We start from the raw sequence: 25,378 nt of genomic DNA, 5'->3' as shown, positions 1-25,378 counted from the left end.
TGCATCTTTACAGTAGGTATTAAAAAAAAGTATTCAAACCCATTGCTCACTTCTTTATGGCTTTGCTAATATTTTGTTCCAGATTACATTTAAAACACACAAATATGAAATGAAATGTTTGTGTCCCTGGAGATCATCATGTCCACCCTCCTTAAGGGTAGTGTCACATGTAAGCGCTTTGATTCAGTTTTGTAACGTAAACAAAGCGCACTGGAGCGACCCACGGATGATCGCATATGCGTTTGTATGCAAACGCATGTGATAAGCTATCAGTGCCCAATGTCTTGCATTTACACAATACAAGACACCAGGCGCCGATTTCGTGCGTTTTCATGCATCCGTCCATCCGCAGTCTGCACCAGTGTGTTTTTATTCTGTTACAAATGTAATCACACGTGGCGTTTTGAACCGGTTTTCAGGCCGTTTTAAAGCAGTCAGTTTTTTGACCGTTTTTGTCAGTTTTCCAATTATCTTAATTAAGATAAATGGGGAAAACTGTCAAAAACGGATGTGTTTAACAAACTGCTTAAAAGCGGCCCAAAAACAGGTTCAAAACGCCACATGTGCTACCACCCTAAGGCTGCATTTACACGGACGTAGCCAGGGCAGCATATGGGCGCCATAACAGTCTATGGAGATGTATATCCGTCCGCGTAAATGCGGCCTAAGGATTAGTTCAAAGGTGGCGTTTGCAAGGTGTTCAGAAATGCACTGCAAACATCCGGGGACAGAGTTCGCCCCCATCACATCTACATTTCCAACAAAACACATAAGAGCGGCAAGAAGCACACAGGGGGGGGATTTATTATATGTCGTGCTCCTTTTGATGTATCTGGCGGCACCAGCGGGCATAAGTAGGCCAGGTCCAACCAAAAGAACGTAGACATGTGGCCGCCCTCTCCACTGGTCGCCGCTCCTGTCCCACATGGTGTAGAGGTATCGTATTTGCGGTTGTAATCGCAAATTCTAGCATTGCGCAAAAACATGCGATTACTTCACTGAAAACTATAAATCTCCCCCATAGTGTTATAAAAGATGTACAGCACAACAGCCTATATTGTGTGTATGTTCATGGCACATCCTTAGGACTAGGAAAAAAATGCTTCCAATTATTCAAAGTTTATATCATTCAGCAAACGAATAGAGGAGACTGTAAACAGGAAATGCTTGAGAAGAGCCAGATCTCCCGAGACCCTCAGAGAAAGATGACTAAGGACAGAAAAGACCACAAGTAGTACATCCGACAGGGTCACAAGGCTGTTTATATAGCATACAAGTCATAGAATACAAGGCTTCCACAATTTTACGAATTTTAGCAAAAGGACAGAAAGTCAGAACAGTTCATGATAAAAATGGAGTGGAATAAAGAAAAAAAAAAAAAAAAAAAAAAAAACACAATGTATAGCTGTAAAGGAGGTTTGTTTAGGCTGTAGACCTCTTCTCTTTATGTACGAGGGTGCCGTCACGCGGTGCGTTCTTGGATCGCTTTTAAAACGCATGCGTTTCGTATGTTTACCATACCACATGTGGATAGCACCCTGCCAGAATCCCCTGCCCACTTTCTATGACCGAGAAAAGTACAGATTAAGGCTACATTCATACGACCGTTTATGGGGACGTATATGCGACCTCAAATTTGCAGCCGCATACAAGAACCCATAGACGGTAATGGGCGCTCGGCAGCGATACGTTATCACACGTGTGGCACCGTTCCACGCCATACACCACGAAAAGATAGAGCATACTCTATCTTTTTGCGAGTGTGCGGCCGTGCGCCACGGTTTCTTATAGCGAGAGGAGGGGCCAACACCTCCTCTCCAGCACACGGTGGTATGCCCACGTGTGAATGTACCCTCAGTTATTAAAGGGATATTCCTGTTAAAATGTAATTGTATTTCAATTCAAAGAAGGAGGGCAATAGACTAGACCAAAGTTATTGACAAACTCTCCGTAACTTTTTATCAGGGGAGTAGCAGATCAGGGAGCCCATGTAACCCTATTTTTAACGTTCTGTTAAAACCTATTAAATACTGCACTGCCTATGCACAGAACTGAAAAGTGGTCTATCCTGGAAAAGCTCTTCAGCACAAGTTTCCAGTCCAGAAGGCAGTCAAGCACAACTACTGATCAGAATATATAATATTTCCTACGCTCTGGTGTGCTCCTTCCTGGAAAGATATTTTTAGCGCTATTGGCTTTCTGTCCTCCTGTTCGGAAAGTGGATTTACCTTGTAATACTTTCATAATGTACCTAAGGGTCTACTTGTTAATAGCGTCTGCAGAGCAATCGTCCAACATCCGAGGAAGGAATGAAGAGACAGCACTCAACATCCAGCAGCCATTCACGCCCTGCAATATTTCAGCCCTTCTCAATGGTTGTAATGGGCGAGTAAATGGATGGTGGATTGCAAGTGCCACCTCAGTCTCTTCAATCCAGTCTCAGGAGGTGCCAGACTGCGGCATAAACGCTATTGTAATGCTTCAAACCCTAGAAAAAGGGACTTTTTAATTAAAGCTTAACAAAATATTGTCCAATAGTCAAAAAAGAAAAAAAAAAAAAAATACATCCCTGTCCTTCCTCCCCCTATCACCACGGAATAATACACCCAAGTACAGATCCCAGAACATGGAGGTGATCAGGACCCGTCATTGTACATCAGTGGATGCACACGAGTCCTGGAGCCCTGTAATTATTCTGTCTGTAGACAATTATGTGAACATCATAAAGGTATCAAAGTCCAAGACATTAAAGTTAATCAAGAGGTTTAATTTTCAAGAATTCTTTCCAACAATCCCGCAGAAGAACGTTACCAAGCGGAAGTGAAGGGGCATCTTACAGTGAAGAAAATTAAAACGGGGAGAGTATATCACCTGGTCTTAAATAATAAATGTGTTTTTAAAACTGTTCTCTTATACAGGCAGAAAACCTATTTTTTCCTATTTGATTTTTATTATAGAATCTTAAAAAAAAAAAAAAAAAAAAAAAAAAGGGCTAGAGACCCAAAAAATAATCCAGGCTTGGGAGTTGTTGAATGGAAGAAAACGCATGCCGCACAAGGTGTAGATAAAAAAATGATTCTTTATTTTCCAAAGTTTCTTCAGATTAAAAATAAGTACAAAAAGCTGTGGCTTTGCATCCTGTATGACATGAACGTACCAATAGAAAAAGTTTGTAGGGCAGAAAAGCCTACGCGTTTCAGACGTACCACACGTCCTTACTCATGAGCCACGCGGCCGTGTGCCCATAAGCAACTCATAAGATTTCTAGGGGAGGTTTTGTAGTGTGCATCCCATTTCTCCAAACGTTTCTACGCCACAAGTACATGAGGTGCATTCGTCAGAGCTGCCCTAGATCTTTGTTCATTGCTAGCTATTCTCATTCAGGTACGTTATTTCTGGATTTGTTGGATTATACTGCATACACTAGCCACTTCTCTGATAATAGAGCTAGTATGTCCGATTTATGGGCCAGCCACAGTCGTGACACAAAGCTGAGGACACTGTACACACTGATGACATACGAGAACAGCAGACGCTGGTGTGCTGGTAGCCTTACACGGTTTTTACTTTACCCATTTATAAGGCCTTGTGGCCAGACACCGCGGATGTTCTGCAAAGTAATCTTAACTACAACTTGTTGTAAGATGTGATCCATATTAGACTATAAACACCACGTGGCATCCCGAACACACTGGTGAGACCATGAATTATGTAGCACAGCCATCTATTCACACTGAACCACAACCACATGTATGGCTTCTCGTAAAAACAGCTCACAATGTAGAAGAAAACACAACTTCTATAAAAGTTCATCAAACAGATTATAGATCATACAGTAAACTGACAACAAGGTACGGATACCAATACAAGTCTTACTCAAGACATAAAAACTAAAATTGGGAAGTCCAGACATAAAATTCATTAATCGTAGCACAATTTTAAAAATTAGATTTCAGAAAAAAGGAGGCCATGAATAACTAATATCAGAAGATTACCACAGTCACCTGGATCTTTGATCTGTCTAGAGAACATAGCCTGTGTCTAGCAAGTGAAATGCCTCAAATGGGTATTCCCATGAAGACAAGTTTCTTAAATGTACTCAGGATAACAATTCACTGTAACAAAATAGTAACAAAAAAATGCAGCATTTCACAGTCACAGTCTGACTTGGGGGTGGGTGACCACCATCTTAGATTTTTGTGTGAGATTGTGCTGCTGAGTTTACTGTCTGTAACCACACCCCCTGCACGGAGCTCACACTGCTGCACACTGAGACACAGTCACTTCCTGCCAGGGGATCGTGAGGAGAGAGAGAGGCTGCAAACTACAAGCTACAATGAGATAAGTGATCCAGGGGAAGGGGGAGGCAGGCACATATCTGTGAGATGTAGCAGAACCCACAGTGTAACAGTGTTATGGTCTCTCAGCCTCTGTGTAATGTAACCACATTGTCAGCTCACAGAACTAGATGGATAATACAGTAATGTGTCTGCTTAGAGAATCCCCGCCCACACACTCGGATTTTGCACTGAGCAGCGGAGAGAGAGGAGCCAAAACGGCAATAAAACAGCAGTAAAACTGTAAAGTAAGGGGTTAAAATATTCTTTATTGTGTTAACATCACTAGGGGATTGAAATGTGAAAATTTTATTTTGTCGGAAAACCCCTTTAAAAGAAAACCTGTTACATGGAAAATTCAGTCTAACAAGCAGACAAAATACAACAGAAAATAAGCAGAGTGATATTTATTGGGGACAAACTTACTATTCATTTATCAGTTTATGGATCTTCATTACTATGGATACAATGAGAGCTGTCAAATCACTTCGAGAAACAAGGTACTTGGATATATAGGTGTATGAGTTAAACGCTCAGTATAACTTTTATTTATCAATCAGCTCAGCTCCTCCTGCTCTATAACTGCCCTCAGATCAAACTGTACATTCCTTATAAATGCCTTTTCATCAGCTCAATACTATTAGCAGAATTAAGATGAATATATATATATATTACACACATATACATACACATACACACACACACGATACATAGAGCTGAACAAGAATCAGCAACATGCAACTATTTCCCAGTTCTTACAGAAGCCTTGACAGTAAGTAGTATCCATAGAGACGTATAGAACACAGAAACCATAGATACCGTACTCGTGGGAACTGTACAATAACGCACACAGCGCGCGCATCGCCTTTGTCAGGACTTTCATACAATCTACTGCTTCATCATTAGCCAGGCAAAGCTTCCAGTATCCCCCTGCATCGTATACATCGCAGCAAACAGGATGGTTATTCAAGACTATAACACTAGGGTAGACGGGAGAGGGAGAACATCAAAAACTTACCAACAGACCCCAACTGCTTGTAGAACCGATATTCCAAATGCAGCTGCGGTGCTCTGGATTTCATAGGTTCCTGGTGAAGGATAAACATTTCACATATTAATATAATATTAGATGCACAAGGCCACGAGCTCAAGTGTCACATCTCTTCAGAGACTTCAGCACATCTGATAATGGATCTTCCTACAGCAGGTGCATGTATTCCTGTAACCTCCATTCCCAAGACTTAAAGAAGACCAGTCACCAGAATTTTACCTCCCTGACTAACAATGCCTGCTGATACAAGGGTTACAAGTCCTCCCCATATCACCTAAAATTAGCTGCCAGTTGGGCCCTGTACCATAATTACAGATGTTTTTCTGATATGAAAATTAGCATTTCTGACTCATGTCTGCTGGCTTTGACTTTTCTCTCTGGCAGTGAACCACACCCCATTATTCTCACTGCTCTCTGCCTCTTCAAATTATTGCTCTGCCCCCTTGTACCTAACGACTGTCTGCTAATATTCAACTACAGACATATAAAGCTCTATTTAAGTTCTATTTAATTATAGGAAATAGTGTGTCAATTTTTTTACACAGTGCCTTGTGTTAGATTCGAGTCATGTGACCGGAGTGACTTCATCGCAGGTCCTTTAGTCTTCTGACAATAGCAAACTATACACCATGTATGTGATCACATGAAATCACAGCAGCCTCCATGGAAGATGGAGAGTATTAGAAGTCCATGGAGGCTGCTGTGACTTCATATGGGCAGATACATACATGGGGTACAGTTTGCTATTGTTAAGAGGCTAAAGGAACCAAGATGAGGTCACCCTGGTTACATAACATGAACTGCTAAATGTTACGGAGGCATATGGCATGAGGTGGAGTAGCTTGGAGGGGCCGTCCAGGACACACCCTCTGGTGTTTATCTTTTACAAGATAAAAGGTTATTTATGTGGATGTAAGCAAAACAATTTTTAGCTAAAAGAAGGGTGGTAGTTATTAGTGCTCTATAGGAACCGGTCACTTGCTGTATATGTGCAAATGTGGTGACAGATGGGTCCTGCTCTATCTTCTGCAGCTCGGGTGGTCGGCTCATGCACTGGGCAGTAGAGTCCATAGCTGTGTGCATGAGCCCGTAGAAAGTAATGGTGGGTGCTAGCTGTTGAAGTAGTGACTAGCACATGGCCCTAAAAATATTTGTGTGCATGAGACCTAAACCAAACACACCCTAGGGCCCCTTGCACTTGAACCTCTACTTGCCAGGGCCGTACCAGAGCGATCACATGGCTGGGTGAAGGAGGGGTCCACCCAGCCGTTCGGCCACCCAACCCTCCCCTCGCCATAGAAAGCCAAGTGATTGCATACCCATTCTGTACCGTCATGGTGAGGCGAAACCGGGTCACCAGATGCAGTGGACCTCTATGGGGGCTATGATATGGTCAAGTGCATGAGGCCTAAGGGTATGTTCACATGCAGAGGATATACTGCTAAACATCTAGCCAACAGTCTGCAGGAAGACAGTCAGTTACAGTTTTCCAAGTGTATGAGACTTAATTGGTAGGTTTCCTTTTAAGGTAGATCTGATGGTAGGTTCCCACAGGTCCATCTATAGCTTATCCTAGAATACGGTGTACACTAAACTACAGTTTAATAATATACCAATTCTGGCAGAGGCTACTGGGGCCTGCTGTCCCTGCCTACCCAATTGTCCCCAGGCATTGCCTCCATGATTCTGCGTCCTATGTTCCCTTAGGCGCCATTATGCGTAGACTCGTCTATGCAGATCACATGCACAAGAACTGCAGCCAAAGGGCGCTGCGCTCTGCATGGAAACAAGTCAGCACACGCGCGTATACATGCCCTAAGGAGATGAGGAGGCAGCGCCTGGGAACGGGCAGGTAGGCAAGGACAGCAGAGGCTACTGGGGTGTACAGTAGCTTTTACCTCATGCCGGAGTAGCCTCTCCAAAATTAGCATATTAGTTAAACTGTAGTTTAGTGTAGATAAAGATCAGGGTTTAGAATGTCAGTAAGAACCTTACTGTCCAGGACACAAACACAAGTAGGAATAGGACCTGCTCTAACTTTTGAGTCTGGGGTGGTCAGCTCATGCATGGGGCCATTTAATCCACAGCCGTGTGCATGAGCCTAGAATGTATGGGGAGGGGTGAAAGCTGCTGAAACAGCAAATGTCAGAAATTCATCATCATATGTATACACTTAAACCGGAATGTACCTAAAATTATGCATCAATGAACTGGAAAAATCAACATTTATCAGCCTTTACACAAACAGTGAAAAACGTACAACCTATGGGACCCCAATAATAATGGCCGCCCCTTGTCTTAGATCTAAATGCAAGGATAGCCGTTTAAATAGGGCAGCACCCCAAAGTCTCCAGCATCAATAAAGACGGGCAAGCCAAGGCAACCCCTTTAAATAGCAGGGAATGGCTAAAAATATGCATATTTCTTGAAAAGGGATGGTAAAATTACAGTTTCAGTAAAAATGCAAGATGGTGTAGAAATACTAACACAGAGTATTAAATATATACATAAACACACAGTTTCTATAAAACAAAGAAACAAACCTTACCAGTTTAATCGCCACATACTCATTTGTGTACAGATTTTTCCCTTGAAGAGAAGAACAAAAACAAGAATGTTAGACGGTGCCAGGACTGGGTTTACAGCGCAGCATTGAGAAACAAGGCAGCAATGTGCCAGGATACAAAGTCCACATAAAACATTAATGAGGCCACGGCTAATGCCTTTTATTTAAGAGGTTTGCCAAAAAGTGACACAATGACAAAGTAAAAAGTTGGCTGCTTCCTAATGCTCAGGATTGGTTAACACAATGGCAATTGTTAAAAACACAGGATTTTAGCTGCTTAATAACTAAAAAAAAAAAAAAAAACACAAAAAGATAACATACCCAGGTAAAAAATGATCTTGAGTGAGAAACTCTAAAATACCTCCACATCTGTATATAGATTTTAACATTTTTTATAAATTAGTTTCAGATTTTTTTTTTTTTTATAGGTACCGTCTAAATTAAAAAAAACAAAACAAAAAAAAAAACAATATTCTGCAATTTCACCATGGTCACTGAACCTGTAGAGGCTTTCTATGCAGCAGTCACCAGGATTACAATGGAGGAGAACATCTCTGTAGTAAACACCATCCTCGCCTACACTACTACTAGATGATGCATGCCCCTCCTATCTGCACAGAGCATGCCAAGAAAACACTCCACAGACCTCAATGGGGCAGATTTATCAAGCTGTCTAAAAGTCACAATATTCTTAGTTGCCCATGGCAACCAATCACTGCTCCCTTTTAAAATATTCATGAGCACTGGTAAAATGAAAGCTGAGCTGTAATAGGTTGCTATGGGCAACTAAGAATATTCTGACTTTTAGCTTGATAAATCTGCCCCAATGAGTCAGCTGGAGACCACCGATACCCGTGGCCATGAGACCACCGATACCCGTGGCCATGAGACCACCGATACCCGTGGCCATGAGACCACCGATACCCGTGGCCATGAGACCACCGATACCCGTGGCAACAATTTTTAGCTACAACCTGGGTGTCAGTTAGTTAATAGGGATCTATGGGAACCTGGCACTAGCCCCCACGCTTGTAACCCACAAAATGTATTTATCCCTGTTCGCTGTCATTGGGGTGGGGTTATTGTCCCAGCAGTCAAGAAGTTACTCCCCGTCATGGCCACCCCGTCAGCTAACTACGCCTCCTTATCGCCATGTGAGGGAATTCCGAGAATTTGTTGCGCAGGCAGGGTTTATGTGGGTTCATGCAGACAGGGAGGCGTAGTAAGCTTACGAGGTTGCCGTTACATAGAGTTAACAGCAGGAGACAATAACCCCACCACCTACCTGGACGCCGAACAGGGGTACAAGTGCAGGCATGGCCAGCAAGTTTGAAAACTGACATACTTTGTCATTTACAAGTGTGGGGGGTAGTGAAAGGTTCCCTTTAACCTCTTTGTGCACCAGGACATACTACTACATCCTGGTGCTGCGGGGGGAGTATGCAGAAAGCTCAAGGGCAAAGCTTCCTCAATACACAGCGGGTGTATAATACAGCTGACACCCGTCTGTCACTGCTGTGGTCAATTTTATTTCCAGTACATTGCATGGAGTAATAAATTGTGCCACTTTAAAGTAAAATTTGTCCTGCAGATAACATCTCTGTAAAGAGAATCGCTTTTGGAATAAGGGGAGTAAAAAACAAACGCAAAAAACAAAAAAATTGCCGAGTCGTGTAAGGGCTAAATACAAACCACTGGTCCGGATTATCGATTGCATGCGTTTCCATAGAATCACTTATACGATCAGGCCGAGCAACCTTACAAGCAATTGCGTTTCTAAATGCAACACGACCTCAATGTGTGACTGCACCCTTACAGAGATGACGGGTACATGGTGTGGCAGAGATACTGAAGAATGGGGTATTGTGACACAATGAGCGGGGCGGTACTTAGCATTGTTCATTAGGTGCTTAAAGAAGATTTACATGACGTAAACAAAGTTTATTTAGTGAAAAACGGCTCTGTAACTCAGTGGCAATAGCCACACATGGATGAGGGTGGTTGTAGACTTTTCCCGTGTACGCGACTCATTGATAGAACCAGCGAGTACAGCAATAAAATAGTTACACTGATAAAGCAGATCTATATTCTAGGACTGTAGGGGGCAGGTTCTCACACTGCTGTGCTCTCAGTACTCTGCACAGAGTGTCTCCACAGCCCTGAGCTGTAGTTAGAACGTGGATCCTGCTACCATCTTTATTTTACTCAGTACAAGAAAACTAAATGGAGCTCTAAGCTGGGTGACCTTGTACTTCCATAATGTGAAAGGTCTGCATGCTTCTAATAGCCTTTGGTCTTAAATATTTTATTTCCACTATCCAATATCTAGCAGGAGATATGGAGATCAGGCCGTTGTGGAGGGCACAGCTAAACACATGCACCCCCAGCACAATTATTTAACCGGCAGCTAATTGAGTCACCAAAGTCACCCAGCAACAGAAAGTTCCATTAGTGGACAATTATTTCAATCAGCCCAAGCAGAGAAAAATACCAGTATTGTCTTGGGAATGCTGAAAAATCCTGGAGCCGTTCCAGAAAGCGGCTACATACGCAAACAGAAATGGAAGGATTCTTCAAAGCACTTACTAGACACTGGAAATCAGTGTCAGCAGCTTAATACGGGGCCAGCAGGCAGCGAGAGGCAAGCGGGGGATTAAAGAAACTAAATAAATAAGTGTCATCCACATTGGTCAATCTCAGAGGCGGATTAGAATATGGGCAGAAGCCCGTGGCCACCTAAATCACCCAGTACACTACCCTGTAGAGACATACGTGAGCCACCGCTATACTCCGTGCAGTCAGGGACTTGCACCACTGTGTCCAAAACGTGTGAAACTCTGTATATTAAATCTTCAAACAGGCAAAGTTTCTACTTGACAAAAGGAATAAAACTTTACTTTTTTTTTTTTTTTTTTTAACATAAAAAAGTTTCTATCCAGCCTGTGTGCCTGGGGTGTTATCATTGACCCCTTAACTGCAGTAAACACTAGTGGTCACAGATTGCAAACTAGACCCTTATGCCACCGATATGGCTAGTGACCAATAGTGGCAGATAACACTACTTCTGCAGGGTGAATTAGTGGCTTACCCATCAATAATTCCACAAAAAAACCACTATTATATTCTGCTGCCAAAATCAAAAACCAGACCAACACCCAGCAGAATATAAAAGCTATTGTTTGGCATTATGGACAGCTAGCCACCACTGGCCCTAATAGAAGTACCTGTCTGTCACAATTGGTAGCTCGTCATATTAGTGGCTTTGTGGACTATTTTACCATCTTTGACCATTGGTATGTTCTACTACCAGCAGTATTAGTTTTAGCAGTAACCGCAGCGCAAATTAGGATTTAAAGGGTCTGTCCAGTTTTGGAAAATAAATGTTGGTAGTATGATGACAAGTTATACAATTTCCCAATATACATTATGTATCAATTTCTCTAGGTTTTCAATAGCTCTGCTTGCTGTCATTTTTTGTAAGAAGCTTCATTGTTTACTTTCTGTGGATAATCGTCAGTCCCTGGTCATGTGATGTCACACAGGTGCACAGATCATTATATCACACAGATGGCTTACTTGCTGCAATGAGCAGTGCATCTGTGTGACATTACATGACCAGGGACAGATTTCTATCCACTACAAGTAACCACAGAGGTTTTATATAGAACAGCAGAAAACTTGAGGAATCCATACAGAAAGTATATTGGAGAACTGCATCACTTCTATTTACACATCATGTAACATTTATTTGGTGAAACTGGACCACCCCTTTTATAAAACACACTGGAGCACAATGGTTGGTTAGGAGGGGTGTTTTTAATGAAAAAAAAATTCCACACCATTTTTTACTTCTCCCTGTAGAAGTGTTTATGTGAGAGGTATCTGACCAGACAAAGACCTGCCCGACCATAGTCAGGACTGGGTTTACGGTCGTATCCCATGCCAACCAAAACACACAATAGCAGACACTTCCCGTTTCCTCTGTGCTATGCACCTCCTCCTATCCAACATTGCTGACAATGTGCCGAGATTATCGGGGTACAGGGTTTTGCTACACTTTATCTTCTGAAGATTCTACTAATATCTGACACATAGAAAAAAAGAGATGAGACAGATCAGTGTCATGAGACAGATACAAGATCCCCAACAACAAACATCTCTGCTGCCTCACCAAATCAAACACACAATCAGCACTACCAAGTCTTGTTTGTAGGACAGGAATTGCCTCTGGCTCTAGTGATTTCTGCCGCCTTCGCTGATGTTCCTGCAATACAGTGTTCATGGAGATGAATCTGACCAGACCAGAAGACCTGTCTGACCACAGTCAGGACTGGATTTATGGTCGTTTCCCATGCCAACCAAAAGACACAATTGCACTACCGATAAGTAGTGTATGAAATACTGTATTTTTGTTAATAACATTGAATTTGGGAATATGTTATTTTGCTATCCTGTGTGTATATATACGATTTTTTCTTCTTTGTGGGAATAGCCCTTGAAGCAAACAAAAAAAAAAAAGATCAGAACCTCTGTATAAAGATCTTTTCCCTGGAGCACTTGCCAGATGGTTCACATGCAGAAATGATAAAACTTCATTATTTATTTACTGCACAGAGGTTCATTTCACCTGCGCACAGTAACATTTTATTTGTACTAAGCTTTAGAAGTTTGAGAACAAGGGGACTGCACATGTTGAGAATTTCTCGGCCCCATGATCCTCGTCTAATCCACACCTTTAGCAGATAATTTATCCTCTCGCTTTGATAGAGGAGAAATCTGTTGTGTATATACTGTATATAAGATCTCCTACGAAAACATGGTATGATATTATGCAGTGTATTTTCCGCTAGTAACCACTGGAATCCGTTAGTAATCCAGGCCAGGTGATGAGGTCCATAGAATACGAGGAATTGGAACGAGCTTGCACTCATCCAAATCAGTAAAAAATATTCAAAGATAAAAGGTTTTGAGGATTCTCCAAGAGTTTTACACTTACCTAATCTCAGCTCTCCAAAATTTCCACATCCAATCTTTTTTCCCACTCTAAAATTAGGCCCAACCATCAATACTCCAGAGTTTGAGGAACCAGTACGTGTGCCATGACCCGACCGACCACTAGGTCGGGCCATCCTCTCATCAGGTTTGTCCTTGTCTTTCTTTTTGCCATCCATATCAAGTTTACGGTACTCCACTTTGAATTCTTTTTTAAAGACAAGCAAACTCAAATGGGGTGTTGTAAAAATGGAAACATAACTAGAGAAGCCCCCTCTGGATATTGTTATTCTCGCTGCAGATGATGATGAGGGCTCAGCAAAGGCGGATTCATCCCATTCGCAAATAGATCCCAACTGAGGACTCCCGTGCAGCAGAGGATGTCCACCACGTGATTCAGACAGTCCAAATGGAGTGGGCTGGACACCTGCAAGATAAACATTTGTTAAATGTATTGGCAAATAAAAACGCTCCCTACAGAACATCTGTATTAAGCCTTATGATTTCCCTTAGGTGCCAAGGCTTTCCCCCTATAGCCTTTTTAAGAAAAGTTGGGAGCATAAACTAAGCCAAATTGCATAAATCATTAGTACAAATTATAGTAAACTTTGTATCATACTGCTTTTTGGAGTGTGTATAAAGCAGCTTTCGGGCCTGTCCTCCACTGACAGCTCATGGATAAGGAGCAGATAAAGCCAGTAACTTGATGGCAGGGCTGACGCCAGCAGCGGACATACCCGGGGCCTAGAGGTGCTCAGGGGGCCCAACACAGCCAAATCTCAGTATATAATAAAACAATATGGGGGTTTATATGATTAAACTGTATGAAATGGTTAACTAGAGAGTATTTTAGGGAATAGGAGTCGGATTTAGTATCCGTATTTGAAATTACATCAGGTGAGTTCACTGCAAAGGGGCCTACTGAGGCTCTGACACCCAAGGGGCCTATTAAACCCGGAGCCGCCCCGCTTGATTGAACGCGGCCTCCTTTTTTCCCCCCAAAGTTATGTCATTTTCAGTTCTGAAAGCGTAAGATCTGTCAGTCTATGCCCTCAGGCTGAGGCCAGTTAGCCAGATCAAATGATGCCTTATGTTCTCTCAAAGTAATTTAGCATTAAATCCATTTAGTTTCCCACAAGTAAATCCACTGAACACTGCACTGTGCACATACAGGATGTATATGGTGAACAGCCTGGCGGCTTCCATCACATGGAGGAGCAGGGAACATGTAATAAGTGGTAGAAACCACTAGTACATGCAGTCTCTGCCTGTGCTGTGTGAGCACTAAGGGTTAATAGCTTATCTGCACAGAGTTGATACTGCCAATGACAAGGTAGAGGAAGGGAGCAGCATGGGTGCAGAGACAGAGAAAGTTCTGTAGAATTATAGACTGGGATGGAGGGACTGATAGGAAACAGTGTCTTGGACTACATACACTGTCGTATGACCACCTCCCCTGTGGAGGAGGAGGAAGCAGCAGCTCCTCCCCTTCCATGAAACCGACCAGAAACAGTGTAAACAAAGTACAGACTTTGCAGCCATTGCAGCACAGTGGTAACCCGAGGGGGGTAGCGAAGAAACTACAGAATATAGGAAAAGATAAAAGGGCTATTGATTATTTGGGAAAAAACCCTTTACAGTTACAGCTTTATACTTTATCTGCTCTGTATGACACAGAAAGGCCTTCAGGAATATTTCTTACTGCAGAATAAAGGAGCAAAACATGACAGCTTTTTGGCTTCAAAGGTTTACTTAGGTTTATAATTTGCACCACGTTTTACATATCCTCCCTCCATCAGCAGACAAGCGGCCCAACTCGTTGGCAGTGCGGTCACACGTCGGGAGCCATGGAAGTCTACGGGGCTGTCATGTGGCCGCAAATAATGTGTCCGGATCACTGCCCCCATTGCAGCTGTGTTTATTAGCCCTAAGGCTTTTTTTTGTTCAATGTTTAAAAATGGGGTGTAGATCATGACAGATCATTGTGACTACTCCAGTCTTTCCTTAAGAGGGTTGTCTGGTGTTTTTAAAACATGACCGCTTTCTTCCTAAGCAGCTCTAAATCTGATATTGCAACGAAGTTTAATTCATTTCTATACAGCTGAGCCGCATTACCTGCACAAACCATGGCCAGGTGTGGCACTGTTTTTGGCAGAAAACAGCCATGTTTTTTTTAAACCACATTCATCCACTTTAATCTATTGGCTTTATATATTCCTTACATAACTATGTGCCATTTCATTTTCTAAATTGCTCTGGAAAATGAAACTTTTGCCTCGGCATACATACACAATGAGGTCAGGCCGCTCCAGCAGAACACGATACACTGGTGAAAGCCGTGTCAAGTACATTGCGACCGTCACATATTTTAGCCTAGTGTAGAAATTGTCCTAATAATGTAAAGACAAATAAAAAAAATGTGATTTATCATCATGGACTACATCTACCATCTGCTTTTTATATCTTCTCATACGATCCACACCTGGTTTTGGCATCACAAATCTTCAACATCAAAATTTACTTTTAGAGCCACATGGGCCCAAATTGGGAAAAAAATTGTAGTTTAAAGGGAGTCTAGTAAAAGGTTTGACCATACACAGCTGCAGAGGGTATGGTATTGGTTCCGGAAATGTAACCATACACGCTTGTTGTTAGTAGCAGCAGGGCTGTAAAAAAATGCACTTTATGCTCAAGAATTGTAATTGGACATGAAGTGCACGGATTTTTTAAATCTCAGGGCACTGCCGCTGGCCCCTACAACTGTAGTTCTGTGCACGCAACACACACCTATAGATGCCAATGGTGCCCGGCTGTGGTATGGTGCGCAGGAAGCACAAAGACAACGCTCACTGTGTAATAAATGTAAGGATATTGTCCAGAACCAGAATAAAGCCTTTACTCTTTACATTGCTGATTGTACCTAGAAAACTACTTCATGTACAATGTAGTCACAGTATTGCAGTATCGTAGTCCTCTATATGTCCTAATAGGGTATACAGAAAGGGACCGTCCCGATTATAAAACATTCCAATCTGGGATTTGTCCAGCCCTAAATGATGTGAGAAACAGTGAACCAGACGGCAGATGTTTCCTTCATTCCAGCTCCAATAATTAGGCAAAAAACCTCACACTACAGCACCAAGGGGGAGAAAAACGCCCAGAACTGCCAAAATTGTGATTTTAGGTTCAGATTTATGTGCAACATCACAACATTAAAAACAAAAGCTAAAAGATTCTTTGCGAGTTTCTTCCTCCTACTTTGGCCAACTATAAACCATTTTAGTAGTGAAGCACAGCGGCAATACCCAAGCATGTTAATACGGGCACAACAGTAATACCGCTGGATTTCTAACATGGATTATTATGAAAGGCACCACTAAAAAAAACAGATATGCCATGAGTTTTGTAGCAGCGATCCAGCAGGTAACCTCTCAGGGCAATTTGGGGCACTTACTCACCCACTGGTCCTTATGGTCCTAAATCGCCCTGTATGATATTTGAAGTGCGTGTCAAAAAAAAAAAAAAAAAAAATTATATTCACCTCCGTCATCGACCCTTCGCTGGCTGCACATTGGGGGTAGTGAAGCCAATGTAGATGTAATCCCAGCTTCACTTGCCTCAATGCGAGTCCTATGTTCCTTTTCCTCCACCCACAGCCCTCGTAAAAGGTTGATTTGGGTTGGTTTAGGGGCCCAAATTGACCCGTCAGTTCTTCTTTCAGCACATAACAGACATGGACCATGATGTGGGGATCACCTAGTGCACATCCCACTTGCACGTGACCTAAAGATGCTTTTCTACCTTTATATAAAAGTTCATTCTCCCTCCAGTCCTGCCACACTGTAGAAGCATATAATGCAAACATGAAAAGGGTGACCAGCATTTACACCCCCTACATTCCCACCATGTAATAGTCCTCTGTTGTAAGGAGAAGACTGAAAGATGCCTATTCCGCTGTATATACATACAGTGTGACATGTTGCCCTATTCCTATACCCATTGACAGGGAAGATGAGTGATCAGAAGCAGCCAGTGACTGGCGCTTCTCCAACAATGTCCTGTCCTGGTCCATGAGGACAATAACCCGAGGCTATATACCTTGTAATGCAGCAGGGAGCTGGTCCCTGCAGGAGGCAGCGTATACATGGCAGATAAAAGGATGCCTCCACCTGCCAGTATATGTTTGTGGACAATCTATATGACAGGAGCTTTCCTGGCGTATTACCCTGAACGTGTCCATGAAACGTGGTGTGAATATAGTCTAAACTACTCGCCCACTTAGGAAGGAGGATGAATTCCCTCTTTTATGTTTAATCTCATCCTTTTACTATTAAAAAATAATCTTCAAAGCCATATGTACATAAGCATAGAAGAGTCACTTTTTGCCTGAAAAGAAAGGTCCAACAAACTTACCCTATGGGTCTCCAGGATTTTCAAATCGAACCTACAATAAACAGTCTTGATGTGATCTGAAAGATGAGATTCTTATCTTTAGTATGACACCTAGCATGGCTCTAACTGCTACAGAACCGCTTCTGAAGAGACATCTGGTAAACGGCGGTTTTCCCATAAAATAGTGAATTCTATACGGTAATAAATAAGCTGTAGGATGGCTGTAATGTAACAGGACTATTGCAGTTTACATCCAGAATTCTTGTAAATACATAGATATAATGTAACATTGTGATTTATATAGTAAGACCACTGAATAATACAACTCAAACGCTGTAATAAAAGTTTGAGTCAATATTAAAAAGGGAAAGAAAAATAGTAAATCTGTCATCCATATCCTCCAGTCATGGCAGGGCAGGTAAAGCCAGGCTTGTAGGGACTACTGAAGCAATGTGACCACACAGCTCTCTATGAAAGACTTCAGTACTGCCTGACCACATACCAACACAAACCACAAACATAACAAAACCTTCAAATATACTGTGTCAGCACAAGTTACTCCACCAGTGCCAAGATGGGCCTTCTATAATCACAGCATTATTCATAGTCTGCTGCCCCGCACTCATGTCTTCAGAGACGCAACCTCATATAACCAGCAGCATCACAAAGCTAGTTATACGCCATTCACAATGCTATACAATGCCCACCAGCACAATATTGTCTCCCCTTAAAGGAAATCCACCATCAAATATGATAAACCAGGGACACCTACTCATAGATCCAGGCACCATGACTGTGGGAATTGTTTTATATTTGCTATCCAAGGCCTTCTGCCTTCTTAAATCAACTTTTACAATTATGCAAATGAGCATGGCCTGAAGTGATATGGGGGGGGTGTTACCAGAGCCCCTCCATGCTGTACATTCATGGGCTGTTACAGTGTGCAGGATTACCACAGTGATTGGATCTATGAGTAAGGCCCAATGCACACTAGCGTACGGAGGCTGGTGATATGGCTGAATCATGGCCCCCATAGAGTTCTGTGGCACCCGATCACGGTGTGGTGAGAAGACAGTGGCCGCTCGGCTTCCTGTTCCCGGGCCGTATGGGACATACAGATATGGCCTGGGCGAACATTCGGTCATGTGCATGGGACCAGAGGGTACATGGGTTACCAGGCTTTATTTTGAAATTCTCTTAAAGGGGTTTGCCCACCAAAAAAACTAATCTACAAGTAAACAGCAAATTTTAGACTAATGGGGGGGGGGGGATAACTAGAATAAAGTTCCCTATTTATTGGTTGAAACATAAATGACTGACTATTATGAGGTATCGCCAATACAAAGCGCACCTCTTGATGTAGTGGACATGGCCCCAGGTTACAAGGTCAGGGATAAAAACTGACTTGCAGATAAATAAGGTCCCCTCACTGTCTAATGTGGCATCACAGCTTTTATGGCACAATTTTAGTGTTGGCATAAATTTTGTCAGGAAATGCTCCATTTTTGCCAATGTGTTTCCATTTCCATGTTAAAATGGTTAATTTCCTCCAATTAGGTGAAGTCTTGTGGACGGCAGCTTCAGAGGCAAAGTGAAACAAACAGAATAAATAGATTATTAATTGCTGTGTACATGGAAAATAATCTCCGGCCTCACTGTTTATACCCATTTGTCAGGTGGAGTTGCAGAACAAGGAAGTCCTGTATAAGGAGCTGGAACAGAAAGGATCCGGAGGAATATGGAAATAAAGGAGATTATTCAGGGATAGCAAGTACTACAGGTTAACCACAGACTAAACTGTAACCATAGCTTATGCAAAACACTGAAGCAGATTCCATTCATTGAGAAAACTGACCACACTAGCTCTCTCCTAACCCTATTCCCCCAGGATAAATGAAACCTGCAGGGCACGGGGCGTGGCATCAGGCTAAAAATGACAGCAAGAAAACATATGCACAGCAATCTTATAACTGTGAGGTCCCATCTACATGGGAAGGGCTAACTGGCTAATAGGTGGGATTCTTCGTGATGGGACCTCAACTGATCATGAGAAGTGACCGGTTGCATGCGCATCATTCTCTGTCTCTGGAGCCGACGGAAATAGGCGAGTGCTGCTCTCAGCTACCTCCATCACGATGAATAGAGCAGCAGGGCGCATGAGAGGCTAGCTCCTTGTTTGGGGGTCCATCAGTTGCCTATTCTAGTGATCAGTTGGAGTCCCATCACGGAGAACAACTAATGACAAGCAAGTTAGCCCCTTAAAGGGGTTGTCCCAGGAACCAAGCTAGGTCTTATCCACAGGATGGGGCCTAACTTTCTCATCGGTGGGCGGAGCAGACAGCCGCACATGACGGTCCTGCTCCATTCATCTCTATGGAGCTGCCGGTGATCGCCGAGCGTTGCGAGAAGGAGGGCAGTGAGGAGCATATAGCGATGTCTTAGTGGAAATAACACGCACACGGATGCTGTTGACTTCAATGGTAGAGGGATTTTAGTACAAAATACTACTGTGCTCTGATGCAGCAGGTCCGTGCGTCTTCCCTACCTGACTCACCCCCCCCCCCTTCCTCCTCCTCAATAGACATGTGAAGTGCAGTTTGAATACAGATCTAAGCAGAGGTGGAAAGCAATTTGGCAGTGAAGATAGGACTGATAAGACGGAAGCATTTACCAAACAGGATATATTACATTTCTTACATTCACCTGAAGCCTGCATTTACAACGACTGTATAAAAAGTGAAAAGAAAGCCTAAAATGTACTTTATCAGATCTTATTTTAAAGAATATTTATGAAGTATTGACAAGATAAGTCACTGCTTGTAACGTATTCCTGTCTATGTACACAAGTGCCTTAACCTCAGGAAGAAGACTACCTCCTACTATTTATCACATCATTGTGCTGAAAAATATACTAAGATATAGATATATCTAGATTTGTGAGAGGGATATATCAGACTCTCTCTTATATATGCATAACCAATTACAGTGAAGCCGACTATCCACTCCAAAAGCAGCAGAGGTCCCGTGGATCAAAAGTGATACCTGATCAGTCACCCTGCTAAAACACAAAGTGAAACTCAACCTGACCCTGCATTGTTTAACCTTTCCAAGAACCCATGAAAGCCCCAGCAGCCGATCATCTCATCCATCAGGCTGAAGTGCAGCCCTTCATGGTCAGTGCTCCTGGCAGCTGCCATTACTACCGCACACCAATATGTCCCACATCATCATTCTACAGCACAGAGTAACTACACACAACACACCGACCACTTCTTCATCCTATATTTAAATTAAAGTCAAGCGCAGTAAAAAAATAAATAAAAACCATACAACGCGTTTCCAGGTTTAGCTCCTGTCATTTTAAGAGACATTTCTGTTGATAATGAGCTTTTTGGTCTTTTTGTGCCCTCTAACACTTACAGAATGATTACACTTACAGGTAAAAATAAAGCATTGAAAGACAGACTGATGCACCAACACGATTAATTTGTATTTCGGAGCTCACTTTAATGTTTTCCAGACCAACGCTCATCGGTCCTGAATGTCTAGGACAAATTTTTGCAGTCCTGTTCTGCCCTAAATGACGATACGATAAGTAAAGTGGTTCCGGAAGCTTCGGCCGTAAGCTCCCGACACCATCATGGGAGGAGCCGGCAGCACCGCCGGCCGGAAGTTCCCTTTGCACTGCTTCTGTGCCCCTGTAAACAAACAGGGGCACTGACCAGATGGACCGCGGCACCGGAGGAGGAAAGTGCATGTTTATTATTTTTTATTAGCCCGTCCCCAAGTAATTTTTTTTATAACCGGATATCCCCTTTAAGCGGTCAGTTTTTCACACATGCAGTCACTATCATGCAATTTGACATTGTATTTTTGTGCAGCCAGGCCTGAGGCCTACTACTGGTGCAGGAACAAACCTTCTTACATGAACAGAACTAACTTTAAAAGCTACAGAAATTTCTGAAACTCATTGGCCGATTGTGACCCCAGACTGTCCATATGTATACACCACAGTGTTTTGTTTTTTCTTTTAATTTTGCGCTCTGATTTCAGATTTTCAGGCAGCAGGTGCATGGATTATTCCACATTGTGTGAGGGAAGGAGCATCGAGGAGGCCATAGGATTTTCTTTTGGATTCAGTTATATGAAATAATATATGTCCGGTTAGGAATGCAAAAACATGGGGTACACCCTACTATCAGCAACAATGGTGCAATAAATTTCATCCTGCGAAGCCAGAAACACAGATGTACTCCGGGGACTCTGATCAATCAAGTCACCATGCAGAGTCACTCTATAGTAGGGATCATAATACTACACCACTATGTCCCCTGCGGGTAAACCCCCCCATGAATGTAAAAGATCCACTAAGAGCCGTACTCATAGGCTTATCAGTATGGAGTACATGAACACATAGGAGCCACGCTATCCCCACATACAACACACCTTGTCATGGCTCAAACCATACACAAGATAGCATCCCAACAACCATCTTATCCACTAACACCAGGATCAGATGAATAAACATTAAAAGGGGTTTTATGGGGTTAAAAATGTACAATTGGTAGGGGTAGAACACCAAGGACCCCCCTATCCATCTCCACAACAGAAAGCGGACGGCTGTGGAGTAGCGAGAGCAGATTACTGTAGGTCTGCTCCAATTAGTCTGAAGAGAAGCAACGTCTCTGTGTGGATGGGTCTGCGGATGTCATTGGCTCGCCAAACCAAGAGGCGACTTTGGACTTGTGATTACGGAGCGAGCATACTGTAATGAGCGCACTACCCCCTGACCCATGGAAAGTCCACAGGAAGTCCCCAAAGTGGCTCCTGAAGATGGCAGAAAAGGTAGATCAAGGCAAGTAACATTTAGGTATTACAGGATGGAACTTATCCTAGTAAACTTGAGTAATAGTAACAAACCCCATTTAAGCAGCTTCTAAAATGGGTTCTTCTTTTTTAAAAAAAAAAAATCTAAATTCACATAGAGAATATATGGAGTAAGCCGTAGGTAGGTAGGTAGGTATTATATATATATATATATATATATATATATATATATATATATATATATATATATATATATATATATATATATATATATATATATATATATACACACATATACACACACACACATATCTGACCACCCCTCTAAAAGTGTGCAAAACTTTACATTATATAAAATAATTGCTCACAATTCACCACTAGGACTAACATTCAAAACAACTAAAAGACACTTTTATATGAAGAAAATAACACCAGGTCAATGATTGAACTGGGAGCAAACAATTGCACAAGAGAGCGGATTACGCTTCTGTGTTCCATATAAAATACATTTTTGCAGGTAATAAAAACTTTTATTGTTCACATCACATCTGCTATAAATGCAGCCCGTCCTCCAGCAGGATCCGCCATTCCTCTACTCTATGATATTTGCATATTAAATTAAAGGAAGGCTTTTTGCATACAATATTGTGTTGAAACAAATTTCCATCTTTTCACATTTATCAGCGTTCCTGGTGAAGCATCTGCTGTTGTCCAGGTGTCGCCAACTCATGTGACACCAACTCAGCAACGCTCAGCGAGTAGAGGATGTCCATAAGAAGCTTCAGCTGTGCCATGTACAATGCTCTGACGCTACTGCCCCACCGCGGCTCCTGGCACCATCAGACAGACAGACTAGAAAAATTACCACCACTGTTGTTTACATGTCAAATATTGGAAGTGGTACAGCTGGAAACTACCAGAAGTCATGAAAAATCAAATCAAAAATCAAAAATCAAATGGACATTTTAAATTTACCGTATATTCCGGCGTATAAGACGACCCCCTACTTTCCTGTTTAAAATATAGAGTTTAAGATGTATTCGCCGTATAAGACTACCCCTTTTCCAACGCTTACAAAACACCGGTAAAAATAAAAAAAATAACAGATTTGAATTTAACATGGTCCTTTTTTAAATTTAAATTCTTATGACATGCAGGTATATAGCAGGAAAACTGTCGCTCATAAACATAAGGCATACAACAACAACATTACCATCGTCCATTTTACTGTAAATGTTACCATACTGTACCTTAAATTTTAATTTTATTAAATATTCCATGCCATGTACTCAGAAGCGGGAAAAAAATTCCAAATGCAATGAAAATGGTGAAAAAACGCATTTGCGCCATTTTCTTGTGGGCTTGGATATTACGTCTTTCACTGAGCGCCCCAAATGACATGTCTACTTTATTCTTTGGGTCGGTACGATTAAGGGGATACCAAATTTGTATAGGTTTTATAATGTTTTCATACATTTACAAAAATGAAAACCTCCTGTACAAAAATTATTTTTTTGATTTTGCCAACTTCTGGCGCTAATAACTTTTTTATACTTTGGTGTACGGAGCTGTGGGTGGTGTCATTTTTTGCGAAATTTTATAATATTTTCAGTGATGTCATTTTTAAGACTGTACGACCTTTTGATCACTTTTTATTGATTTTTTTATATTTTTCAAAATGGCAAAAAAGTGCCATTTTCGACTTTGGGCGCTATTTTCCGTTACGGGGTTAAACGCATTGAAAAACCGTTATCATATTTTGATAGATCGGGCATTTTCGGACGCGTCGATACCTGATGTGTTTATGATTTTTACTGTTTATTTATATTTCTGTCAGTTCTAGGGAAAGGGGGTGATTTGAAATTTTAGGTTTTTTTATTTTAATTTTTTTTTTTAACTTTTTTTTATTTATACTATTTTTCAGACTCCCTAGGGTACTTTAACCCTAGGTTGTCTGATCGATCCTACCATATACTGCCATACTACAGTATGGCAGTATATGGGGATTTTCCTCATTCATTACAATGTGCTATCAGCACATTGTAATGAAGGGGTTAAAACGAAATAGCCTCGGGTCTTCGGAAGACCCGAGGCGACCATGGAGACGGATCGCCACCCCCGATGACGTCACGGGGAGCGGCGATCCCAGGTAATGCGCCGCTATCTTTGTAAGGCTGCCGGCAGATTTGCCGGCAGCCCAAGCTGTGAAAACACCCGCGATCGGTATGCAGCAAAGACTTACCGGCTATGGAGAGGGCTCAGCCCGTGAGCCCTCTCCATGCAGCGCGAACCGACCGCCGCCGTGAATACACGGCGGGCGGGCGGGATTACCAGCGTATAAGACGACCCCAGAGAAGATTTTTTTGTCTTCAAAAGTAGTCTTATACGCCGGAATATACGGTACCTCATAAATAAAACTAGGTTTTATAATTGGTTCAGCGATGGAAGCTAAAAATGGAGAACTGGACCCAAGGGTATGAGCACAAACAAATTCTATTGTAATGGAGAACAGGCCAGAATTTTTACAGAAGTGTAATAATACTCCTCTCAGAATTTTTGAGGAGTAATTTCAGCCGAGGAGGAGTATGAAATTTTCAGTACAGGCGGTCCCCTACTTAAGAACACTCAACTTACATACGACCCCTAGTTACAAACGGACCTCTGGATATTGGTAATTTATTGGACTTTAGTCCTAGGCTACAATGATCAGCTGTTATCACAGGTGTCTGTAATGAAGCTTTATTGTTAATCCTGATTCTTATGACAACCCAACATTTTTAAAATCCAATTGTCACAGAGACCAAAAAAGTTCTGTCTGTCTGGGATTACAATGATAAAATATACAGTTCCGACTTACATACAAATTCAACTTAAGAACAAACCTACAGACCCTATCTTGTATGTAACCCGGGGACTGCCTATAATAGAAATATATAACTCCAGGTATCGCTGTTATATACAGAGTCATGAAGAGAGGAAGCACATCGCACCTTCCCTGCATGTCTCACTGTATACATGGGCTGCTGTGACTACAGGGGGCTGGTAATACCAGTCCCCATCACAGTACAGGATTGATCGCACACAGCCATGGGAATGGGCAGAGCTACTCACTTCTCCAGCCCGCCGCCGATGTAGGACATCATGTGACATGAGTTACGGTCACATGACATTCCATCGGAGCCCCAAGATGGCTCGGCAGTGACGGCACTGCAT

General features: G+C 42.2%; 1 protein-coding gene across 6 annotated transcripts in view; it reads right to left on the bottom strand.

The window, feature by feature from the left end:
- Nucleotides 1–25,378, bottom strand: part of CSNK1G3 (casein kinase 1 gamma 3) — a 79,797-nt gene that overhangs the window by 42,914 nt on the left and 11,505 nt on the right. For 5 of the 6 annotated variants that reach the window (XM_072141390.1, XM_072141346.1, XM_072141364.1 and 2 more), the window contains exons 2-4: nt 12,951–13,373; nt 7,937–7,977; nt 5,356–5,425 (exon numbers count right to left, since the gene is read on the bottom strand). In XM_072141390.1, coding sequence (XP_071997491.1) covers nt 5,356–5,425; nt 7,937–7,977; nt 12,951–13,125 — 286 coding nt within the window. In that variant the 5' untranslated portion in view covers nt 13,126–13,373. Of the gene's footprint in view, nt 1–5,355; nt 5,426–7,936; nt 7,978–12,950; nt 13,374–15,235; nt 15,259–25,378 lie in introns of those variants that run through there. The other variant, XM_072141354.1, reaches the window with a different exon arrangement.

This window comes from Engystomops pustulosus, chromosome 1, assembly GCF_040894005.1.
Source record: "Engystomops pustulosus chromosome 1, aEngPut4.maternal, whole genome shotgun sequence".
In the NCBI taxonomy this organism is placed as follows: Eukaryota; Metazoa; Chordata; class Amphibia; order Anura; family Leptodactylidae; genus Engystomops; species Engystomops pustulosus.
Note: the sequence above shows the minus strand (reverse complement) of the source record. Positions and strands in the feature narration are given on the sequence as shown.